This window comes from Corvus moneduloides, chromosome 1 (genome assembly GCF_009650955.1).
Source record: "Corvus moneduloides isolate bCorMon1 chromosome 1, bCorMon1.pri, whole genome shotgun sequence".
Taxonomy (NCBI): domain Eukaryota; kingdom Metazoa; phylum Chordata; class Aves; order Passeriformes; family Corvidae; genus Corvus; species Corvus moneduloides.
The window spans coordinates 46,519,627-46,531,692 of record NC_045476.1 but is presented as its reverse complement, the minus strand read 5'-3'; the positions used below and the strand labels follow the sequence as shown (position 1 = coordinate 46,531,692).

Below are 12,066 nucleotides of genomic sequence, written 5' to 3'. Positions count from 1 at the left end.
TGTAGGGTACTAGGAATTAACCTTTGAACACAAATGCTGATAAAAGGCTTCCCTCAGTGCTGCTGTTGAGATTGTTGATTTAAGAATATCAGAAAATTTCTTCATAAATAAAAAACTGATACATCAATTTAGATGGTATGGCTGTAAGCATTTTGGAAATAGTTATAAATAAACACATAGGCAAATGATAATCCCACTTCCTCCATTACATTCAGTATCACATCTGAGGGACTTTCTGCCCATCTGTTACACACATTGCTGGCCTTTAAGGCTGCATAAGCCCACTGTGGCAAATGTAAGAGAAATGTGAACAGGGAAATAGCCTCGCCATTTTATGCTTTTTGAGCGCTCTGAAACAATGTGGTAAGTGTTGCTGAATGCATATGGGGATGGTTAGGGATATGGAATGATTAATACATAGAAATTCTGCAATTAATTAAAGTTTGTGCTCCATGCTTCAATATTATAATACTAACGTATTTGCTTGAACCTTACTGAAAGAGTTGATTAGGTGTGATGTACTTACATAAGTATACTTCTTGATTTTGCTGCCTGAATAAGCTTTTTAATACACACACAGTTCAACATACACAGCCCTTTATGAAGGACTCTCAAAGTCCTACACTCTTTGTTAAACTCATACTCATTTAAATTCTTTTTAAGCATCAGTTGCAAAATAGTTTCACTAAATCTTCCTCTGGTCAGGCTGGATGTATTTGACCTTTGCTGTGATTCCTAACATGATTGAGGATGTAGACCAGAGCAGGATTATTTATTTAAGGGTTTTAGAATCTCTAATTTTTCAGAGTTTAAGGAAGGTAAAATTTAAGTATAGTGATTATGTTGGGGCTCTAAATATACACCACTTATACTACATTGTTAAAATAACAGAAGTACAAGTCTTGTTGTTTTTATAGGGAATTGTTTGATTTAACAAAATGCAGACAAAAATAAGAATCAAGCTATTAAATGCATAGCCACAACCTATTCCAATGGGAAAAAAAAGTCTTCCAAACACAGAAACCCTTTCAGCTCAAAAAACTCCCAAATAAAACAACAGCCTGGTTTAGAGGCATGTGTCTCATCCACATCCATGTTTTTGTTGAGAGTTCAGTGCAGGTCTCTCAGCTCTGCACAGAAATGGACAGTAATTTCATGGCATTATCTTAAAAGAGCAGGATGAAGAGATGAAATTCCCACTGGAAAGGAAAATGGGGCAGCTCAAGTTACCAACACAGACCCTCTGGTATGTTTTTCTTTGCCACTGGGATGCTGAAACATTAACTTCATGATTAATGTATGGAAAGAGGATGGACAGAGCAAATCCTGTACCTCTGCTGGTAGCATGGTTGCTGTGAAATGTCACACTTCTAGTATCCTAAGTCACTTTGATCCTTTTGTAAACACTGCTGATGGTCTCATTCATTCTTGATTTTCGTAATTTTTAAATTCTGACAGTTTAGGGCTACCCAATAATGTTTGAAGTCCTTATTGCCTTTTCCAAGTGGTATCATTCTGCTTCAGTGCAGAATCTGAATCTTTTGTACCAGAGAAAGACAAGTTTGCATTGACATTTTAAAAATATTCCAAATGGCCCCACAGGTCTGTTCTGTATACATGTTTAATGCTCGTAATATGACAGAAAAAGCACTGCAGAGCCACTTGGGTTTTTATTCATCTTTTTTTTTCTAAGCAATTAACTTCCAGTTTTTATCACAGTACAGTTTCTTTTCCCTGAAATGAATCACTCCAAAAAAGATAAGGAGCTCTAGGATTCAAAGCTGCCACTCATGCATACAGCTGTTGCTTCATTAAATTATAAGAAACTTGCAAGTATTTCTAATAAACTAAAAAAGGCAACTTATTTTTTCTTCTACTCTTTTCAGCTCTTTCATTTGAGTTACAGGATGTTGTTTGAGCCAGAGGAAGGCAACCAAGAAAAAAACCATACTTCCAAAATACCTCAGAGGTTTTTCTACAAACTCTGTTCATGTGACCCATCAGGATCTGAAATTTAATATTCTTTTCATCTAACCCTAAAATTAGACAAGCACCAAAGTATTAAATAAATTGCATTTTTTTTGTGTCTGAATTGGCCTGTCACATCAGAATAAGGGAGACATATGTCCTCCAGTATTAACTACAGTTAAACATGAAGGCATTAAAGTATTTTAAACTTAATGGCATTGAGAATAATCAACATGTCTGTAACTTTAGGCCTAACAAATCCAATATACTGATCAAGGCATTGGATGATGTATACAGACAAACTAACTTATTCTGGGCACATTTTATGATGCTTAATGAAAAAAACACATTTCATCATAGCATTTGTACTTCCAAATAAATGCTTGGCATTGCTAAGTATGAACTGACAAGTATTTTGCTTAAAACATTGTAAAGAAATTGTAAAAGTGACAGTCAGGGAAAAGATATATGGTAACAAAAACCATCTCCAAGATGTGTACCATGCACAAAAGGCATGTTCTTCTTCAAAGGAATTTCTGCATACATGGTTTTCTTTGTGTGGTTGCCTAGTATTTCTTTTATTATCTCTTTGGTTTTCATATACCACTTCTACTTGAGCAGAACTGTCAACTTTGTATGCTTAAACTCAGGCTCTTAAATCAGTAAAGCAGATGCCTATTTAATTGAAAATAATGGCATACATTAATTTTCTAACCTGTAGGGGTACTCATAACTAACTTCAAATCAGTCAGACTTGCTATGTAAATCACAGACAGTAACAGTTGTTTATACGTGCTTGTGGGGACAATAGCATATGTTGTCAAATTTGATTTAATTAAAAAGTCTGTGTAATCAAAACCAGCATGATGCATGACACTTCTGTTCAGGATATTTTTGCTAAGAAATGAGGATTCTGATTGACCATGTTTGTAAATTATTTTAGTAAAGAAAATTAACTGCTCCAGATTTTCCTTAGAAATGTTTCCTTCTTGGGAATTTTTTAACAAATATATTTTCCAAATGGGTAATTTGATTTTTCTTAAGTTGAAACCTTTTATGTAGAAATTTACTTGTTAAAATACACAGTTTCCCCAAATTAAAACTTTCTTTTCAGTCAAATCCACATTTTCCTACTTTTTGTCTTTTTAATGAAAGTTTAAAAAATGTTTATATTGTTTGACTCAGAAGTTTCCTCTCAGGCACATCTCCATGTCTGAAAGCAATTTACAGAAGATTCTGCCAGAAACTGGGACCAGGCAACCATATTTGCCAGAATCAACATCTAAGCAGCTTTGCTATTTGCTAAAAAGAGGGGTAGACTTTCTTTAATGGTTGCTGGAGACATAAACGAAACATAATGAGAAATAAATGGACCACAAATGCACCCTATTTCACAACTCTGCCGAAAAGTAGAGGGCAGTAGGCTAGAAGAGGAACTTTTGCAGGACTTTATTCCAGCAAGACTGAACCATTCAGAAGATAGTGGACACTAGAGTGCATTACAGATTAAAATTTCCTGTGTTTGTTTACAGGAAAACAGCTCCAGAAACTGCTGCTTAAGTTATTCCTGTCAGAAAGCCACAAAGGATACAAAGGAGCAGGGAATCATCTCAATGCTGGGCACAAAACAGGCTTCCAAACCCATTTGGTGGACCTCACATTAACATACAGCTTTGTGCCAGTCAAGAGCAACATGAAAAACATCAGCATGCTACAGGCTGCCAGAACATGATCTGATATTGTGCATCCAGCCCTGAGGCTGTAGATTCATTTCTTTAACTAAATAAAACAGGGAACATCTGTTTCTGGTAACAGAAATAAAGAAGTCGCTACATTGATCTTTGCATCTGAGGGGAAAAAAAATATGTAGAAGAATAAATATAACCCAAATGCAAATAAATATAACCTTAAGAAGTCCTTAGTATGAAAAATGGACACAGTGTATTCCTGGAGGCAATGAAACAAGTATCAATTTTGTTTGTAACTCTCACAGATAAAGCCCAACTTGTTGGACTCTCTTCAGGAAAGAAAGAATTTAGACATGTCACATTCCTCCGTGGGAGTTTATCCTCTCCAGAATCCCAGAATGGCTGAGGTTGAAAGGGACCTCAGAAGCTCATCTTGCCTAACCCCACACTCAAGAAGGGCCACCAAGCACGGCTGGCTGCCCAGGATTAGTGTCCAGATGGCTTCTGAGATCTCCAAGGGTGGAGAATCCACAATCTGCCTGCGTAACCTATGCCAGTGCTCAGCCACTCTCAAGAGCAAAAGAAAATGTTTCCTTGACGATCAGACATCCTCCTGTGTTGCAGCTGGTGCCCATTGCCTCTAGTCCTGTCACTGGGCACCACTGAAAAGAGCCTGGCTCTGTTCTCTTTACTCCCTCCCTCCAGATACTGAAACACATTGGAGAGATCCCCTCTGAGCCGTCTCTTTTCCAGGCTGAACAGTCCCAGCTCTCTCAGCCTTTCCTCACAGGAGAGATGCTCCAGTCCCTTCATCACCTTTGTGGCCCTTTGCTGAACTTTTTCCAGTATGCCCATGTCTCTCTTGTACTGGGGAGCCCAGTGCTGGACACAGAACTCCAGTGCAGTCTGACAATGACATTCCTGTTCATCTCATGACACTATTACAGTAACACACTCTGCTCTGTGAAAATAACTTATTTTAACTGCATGTTAAAGGATGTATTTTTACACATGCATTCCACTTCCACTTTGCTTGGAAAGGGTTGGTATTAGAAATACAAGGATGAAGAGAAAATGGATTATCTTTCATCTGCCACACCAAGAATATCTGATTTCAAAACCATCTTTTTGTAAAGAGATTGATGCATGGCAATGTTCCAACAAAGGTAATTTCCCTAATACTTAACACTGTAATCTGTATAATTATTAGATTAAAAATGTAAACCAGCTCAGTTTGATAAATAAAACAAAGATGTGGATCCATTATGTTTTCAAGACTTCTGCTTCCAGAAAACATGGAAAAGAAGCAATTGTACAACTGGAGAATACTGATGCAACTACTTTGGGACCTCAGGAAGAACTCTTTAGGATCTTCTACTCTACATGGAAAATGAAGTACCATGAACTTTACAGGAAAACAAAATCCAAACATTTTCTTGTGCAGCAGAAAACAGATTTAAACAAACCTTTTACTCTTGGATCTGCTACAAATTCCATTTTGCCATATTAAGCGTCAGTCAAAAACTGAACACAAGGAAATGGTAGCCTAAAACCTTTTCTAGCTCTTTAATCATAAAATGCTAAAATATAAATTACATATCACAGTTCAAAGAATTATTTTGAAAATCTATGCCCTGTTTTATCATGATTATGAATCCACTGAAAATGATCATAAAGACAACAAATCTGTTATAATGAATAACTCTTTATCAAAAATTCTTGATGAAAACATTTATAAAATACCCCAAATCTGGGACATTGTTTACCCGGAAAACATGTTAATAATGAATGGATTTTAATTGAGTATGAATATATAGTGGTACATTCTCCTGCCTCCTATTAGAGGACTAAGGAGGAATTATTCTTAAATTTTATGGGTGCAAAACCCCCAAGTTCTGGCCTGGATAAAAGCTGCAAATGAAAGCTGTATTTAGATCTTGTTAAGCCACATAAAAAGAAAAGTTCAATACTGCTGTATTTATTTTTCTTCAACTCATGAGGACAAGCAGAAAGAAATTAAATTGTTGTTTTAGCTTTAAATTAAATCCAACATGTTTTAAATGGTCACAAACCAAAATTATAGCTTCTTGTTGACTAACCACAAAACACAGCTTTTCTTTAGACAACAGTAAAGCATTTGGAACAAGAATTAAACACCCTCATTCAGTGAACAAAAACTGAACAAAGTTGCACAAAGTTGTGCATTTCATTAGAACGTTTTGAATATCAAATTGAAAACATGATGTGACTATTTATAAAGATTCTGCTGTTGAAAATAAAAAGCGCTGAGAAGGTCAGAAGAAATTTCTGTGCAGTATTAGCTCTGAACACCTGAAGAATGCTGTAACAGAAGTTTTGGCTATTACAATTCCTACTTATTGAAATCAATAGGGAGTTATTTGAGCCTACATCTGTGAAAAAAGAATGGAGAAAACCACTGTGCCATCACCTTACAAAAAGTACAACTTACTACATCTGCTATGTAACTGTTCTCTAGTCAGCAGAGAGACAAAGCGAAATGTGTTTAGAGACTAAACAAGGATCCTCATGTTCCATGGAATACCTAGTTTATCACAGCAGTGTTCCTAAAATATCTTGTATGGGATGAGAATTTCTTTGGAACATACCCATGAGAAGAGCTGATTTTCTTGGATGAGAACAACCTGTTTAAATACTAGCTTCTTGTGACCAAATGGAAGGTCAGAGCTGCGCAAGAAATAGAACTGTGACTGTAGACTACAGATGCTACAGGCACTGGGAAACCTCTGATGCATTAAGGAATTTCAGGGACAACAGATGGACATGTTTGGATCTGCTGAGCATTCAAGCTTCCCACTGAACTGCTTATTAACTTCAGGACTACAACAAAAGTCTAACAAAGCAAGAAATCTTACAGGACTTCTCTCGTCTTTCCCAGAGGCAACAGGCAGTTTCGCAGTTTCATTTCAGGTAGGATAATGGGATGGAAGCCATAATGGTGACATCACTCAGCACAAACAGTTGAAATAGCTTATTTATGCTGTGGCCATTAATGTGTGCTAAAGGAAACATTTCCAAGTGAAAGTGCTCTATGTATAGAAGAAATGAGTGTCTCTACCAAGTAATGCAGTGTGACATTAAAATAGATTAAAAAACTTAAAAGAACCCACCGACTCTTTTCTGCTCATAGTTTTGCTTTGGGAACGTGAGCGGGAGATGGTGCTGAAAAAGGAATCCTTTTTTGATGCAGACAAAGGTGGAGATCCTGTAAATTCACGTCCTCCAGACAAGCTCTCTATGCTTGGAGATGAACTGATGATTTTTGAACTTTGGCCTGTAAAGCAAGTATAAAAACCCAAAAGAGTTAATCAATGGGCATTTTCTTTTCCCCACAAATACTTCCTTGTCTTAACTGACATTGACTAGGAGTCACAGACAGCTCAACACAGAATGAAATGTTGAAGTGTGTCAGCATGCACTGAGAGATTGAAGGACTGTTCTCACATGGAACTTAATTTCTGTATGAGAGAAGAACACAAAATCTTTGTGTATATATAAATATATACACAAACATACACTAGTACATACCTATATCTATATATATGCTAAATTATGTATATATATATACACACACAAATACATACATATATAGAAATACCACCTCACTATATGCACCCTAGTATATCCACAGACTGAGGACCTTCATGCCCTGTGTGGCAAAATGAGAGAAGTACCATCTCATAATAAAAAAAAAATCTGATGTCATCAACACTACAATGGAAATAGTCTTTTCCAGCTATAAAACATGGCAAAGAATGCTCAGAACAAGAACTTCAGATTCCAAAAGTGGGTTGGACACTGAAGATCTAGATCACAATATTTAGACTTTAAACAGGAAAAAAAGTAAGTTAAGTTTGGAAATAAATTTAAGTTCTCATGCTTCAAATTTTAAGGCCATCTCCGCCTAACAGACACTTCGATGAAGTCTACCAGTTACTTACTCTCATTTCATGGAGCTTTTGAAGAGAATCTAGCATTGTCCACTATCATAGTGAAGACATCTGGGGAAAAGCCTGGGCTAGTTCACCATGGCAGTCAGGCAGCCTCTGATAAGGACCATTTCTTCTAGTTCAGGCTTACAAAGTGTTTTCAAATATTTAAAGTTTTGTTTTCATTAGGAAATATCCCCCAGTATGTCAGTTTTCATCAACTTTCATTAAGAAAATGTAGCCTTAGGAGAGATGCTAGTTTAAAAAATCTTTTTATCATGTGTATGATGAAGTCAAGATAGAATGACTCCATGAAACTGTAGAGTTTTCCATCCTGGAAAAAAGTTAAATAGCACATAAAGCTAATGCTCAAGAACTCTTCCTGTCTATTGTTTGATGGCTATTCTGATGAGAGGGTTTATGTTCTCCTTTTTCCTTTCCTTTGTTTTTGGCGTGCTTTCATGCTACCATCTATAGCATCAAGTATGATCCTCTGCAACTAAATCATTCACATTTTCTTAAGGGAATAATTACAGATTTATTTGAAATACACTTTTTGCAAGGAGACTGCTAACTGCAAAGAGATCGAACTAGCAAAGAACAAAACGTGACATTGAATAAACAGACCTTAAATGACAAAACTCATGAAAGGATCTGGGTTTAATATTCTAAACATTTTCTAGAAGAAAACTCATATAAACTGCTTCCTATCTTGTCATTCATTCTCTGTCGCTTTATTCTGCCCACCTCTCCCATGACCCTCCTACATTTTATGTCCTGCTTCTCATGCTTCTGTGGACCTTCCTGTCTGCCTCCACCTCTTCTTCAGATCCCTCCACACTGTCTCTTCTGCAACTTCTTATTCTAACTTTTTACTTTATATAGTCTTTACTTCCCACCAACTGCATCCAACTGGATTTTTCTTTTTCTTCACAGTCCTCCTCCAGGCACTTACTACCTACCACTTAGTCTGAGGAGTTTCCTTAAGAGTTTCCTTAAGATAGAGGCTGTTGTAGATCTCACTTAACTTTTGCTTTCACATTTTATAGAAAAATGGGATATGCATTAATCAGGTATACTGTAAATAATCCTGGAGATGAAAAAAGAGAAAACACTGCATGGCAAACAGCAAAAATAATTCATTCACATGGAAATTTTTAGAAGATTTCTAATTTTAGGATAAAATCATGTCACTTGGCAACACCATTATCCTTACAGTTGCCTTTATGTAAGAAAAAGACTTTTTATGCATTTCATAGTGGCAATTTACAATGGAAGTGTGGTTTTGCAGTAGGTAAACTTAAAAATAGTCTTGGAGCAGATGGAATCACGTGTTTTAGCAAATAAAGCATTTATAAAAGCAATTCACACAGCTAAGCAAGAGCAGCCAATATAAATGCTAAATGTAAAAAAAATCTATTTGGTGGACAGAGTAAAGTGTAACAGGAAAGTATTTATTAAGTGTACATCAGATTAAATAGTCTCTCTTTACCATCCTAGTAATAAGAAGATATATTCCCGATAGGGTCAAGATTGAAAAAAAACCAACAAAAAAAGTTAAACAATGAGCAAAGTGTATTTTTCACATACTCTTCACTGCATGGCCTGCACTTAACACACTTCACCTGAAATAAGCAGATTATGTGACAAAAATTCACAGAAAATATTGAGAGAAGAACACTTTATATATAACTGAGGAACCCACACACATGAAAAATACACATTGCTAAAAAAATGGAAAAAAATGATGTGTGAAGATTTTTTTTGCATACTCTTTCAGCTCTATCTATAAAAATATAGTAAAAAATTGAAAAGACAGAGAAATGTCCTCATGGCCACTGCAAATAGCTACACTTCAAAAGATGGATCACAGTTCAGAGGAACAGAATATGCAACTACTTTCATAGCCAAACAAGATTTTGTAGATAGAACAACACAACTGTCCTAAAAGGGAATTTGCCCAAATAACACCAAGAGCTTTAAACAATCTGGTTCTTATGGCCTATAAAATATATAATAAAAATAAAAAGTAAGAGCCATACAAGATCTAGTATAGAGATACAGTAAACCAGAAGTGATAAAAATACTATATCTGTATGTTTTATACCCAAGTAAGAAGAACGGCTAGGATGCACCCGGTCCTTCTGCAAGAATAAGCAAATCTGGGAAAATTATCATTAGGAAACACTATCTTTTTATTCTGAATCTAATCCTGTGAACAGTGCTGTGACATGGATTATTTGGGGATATGATTGAGAAGACAGAAAGAACAGCACTTATGAATAATTACAGTATGTTGCAAGTCATAAAGCAGAATTCTTGGGATTGTGATAGGCTTTTCTATTTTCCAGAGGCGTCATTGTTTTTACAACTCCAAATAAGAAAGCCAAAAGACATGTCACACCAAACGTATGTGTTTTCCTTAATGTGGGGGAGAAAAAAAAAAAAAAAGGCATGTATGATTTTCCCAAAACAGGAATTTAATGAATCACAGAATATTCTGACTTGGAAGGGACCCACAAGGATCATCGAGTCCAACTCTTAAACGAAGCGTCTTCAACAACATTTAACGGAGTCACCATGTTTCTTCTGAAGTCCTTCAGATGTATTATTTATGCACCAAGGCCTTAACAACCCTCACATGACTTTGGAAACAACACTGTAGCACCAACGCGCAGATTTCGGGATCTTAGGACAATGACACAAATGCCATTTGTACCTTCTCCGTTGTGTGTCTTACTGATTCTACATATTTCTTAATGTGCAGTGTGGTACATTCTGCTCACTCAATAGCTTCACAAGAAGGTAATGGGATACGAGTTTCTAATTTTGGGTTAGTCCTCAGGAAAAAAAAAAAAGAAGAAAAAGAAAAATGAAGTCTTACCCCTCATGTAGAATCAAAATTCATGAAATTTGCAATAAAGTACAGTTAATAACCAGACAACTCCATGTCCTTCTTCTTTAGCAGCTTAATCACCAACCTGAGAACACCATTGAATCAAAACTCTCATTTTCATCTACTCATTCTGTCAATATCAGATAAATACAATATGGCTCCTTAAAAAAAAATGGAGAAATTTAATCTTTGACCATCTAAGCATAGACCAGAAGGTCCTAAAACCTATATAAAACAGGCTGAATAAACCCCATAAACATGGAAACCAAATACATGCCTATGAAGCACACAGAACAAATACGTAAGGATCCCTGACGCAGCAGTCAGAACACATTACTGCGTAGGATGTCTCAAAAATATATTTATGCACATTAAAATGCATAAATAGTTCACAGTAATGATGCACAGGATTTCACACTCTAAAAATACATCCATTTCTGAGGCAAAAAGGAGCAACGTTATCTCCATGTGCTGGCTTCTAAGTGGCTCACAACTTGAGTGTTTCTAATGATACTGGGACTGACCCCAGGGTTACAAATACTCTGCCTGAAAGTCATTTGGAAAACACACAGATATGGCAATGGAAAAAGGGACCAACCTGTTGGTATTGTGGAGACCTACGACGTCTTGAAAAGAATGATAATTTAAATTTAATGTGATCAATAATAAGGCCATATAATAAAGTAAAAGGTGATGCCGAGGAAGAGAAGACTTACAATAAAAGGAAAGTGAGCTTCAGATCTTACTAAGTTTGAGTTAAATTATGGGGGATATAATCAGGAACTTTGGAGGTCCCTGCTCAAATATATGAAAAATCAGAGGAAGATGCAAAAAAGACACACAAAACTGATGGCTCATTCTGTTTGGTCCCTACAGAGGAAAAGAATCGCTTTCATAATTATAAGGAGAGCAAGGACAAAGATACCAAGAAGAACAGATGTATGGCACCATATATAATTCAAAACCATTCAGATCTGCTCATCTGTCTGTATTGGCCATAGTCAGGATGTAGGGTATTAAAATTTGCAAAAAGAATGAGATGAGTTTTATGAAACTTTTCAGATAAATTAGTTTCCCTTTTTCTCCTACAGTGAAATTGGAACAAAGGCTTCCAGCACTTTTAAAATTCATTCAAGCCACCTCATCACACAAATCCATATGCTTTTTATTTCATCCAAGGCAGGTAAGTCACGTGCACTACAGTAGACATTCGGTCCAAAATACCTGCCCCAAATATAACAAGAGGGAAGTAATGCAGCTAAAAGGGACAGTGATGGTGGAATTGCCCCCCCATGACAGAGTGTGAAATGGGCTACAAAGTGCAAGCACATAGAGATTTGTAACGCAGATGGACGCTGACGCACAGCGGATGCCAGTGAGGGGACACAGAGACAGAGACACACACATGCACAGACACACACACAGAGACACACACAGATACAGACACACACACCACACAGACACACACACGGACACGGGCAGACACATACACAGACGTACACGGACACACACAGACACACAGACACAGACGGACACAGAGACACAC

General features: G+C 36.5%; 1 protein-coding gene across 8 annotated transcripts in view; it reads right to left on the bottom strand.

Annotated features, from left to right (window-relative positions):
- TBC1D5 (TBC1 domain family member 5) overlaps positions 1-12,066 on the bottom strand; it is a 316,694-nt gene that overhangs the window by 36,035 nt on the left and 268,593 nt on the right. For all 8 annotated transcript variants that reach the window (XM_032108463.1, XM_032108473.1, XM_032108445.1 and 5 more), the window contains one exon: positions 6,806-6,969. In XM_032108463.1, the coding sequence (XP_031964354.1) occupies positions 6,806-6,969 (164 nt within the window). The remainder of the gene's footprint in view (positions 1-6,805; positions 6,970-12,066) is intronic.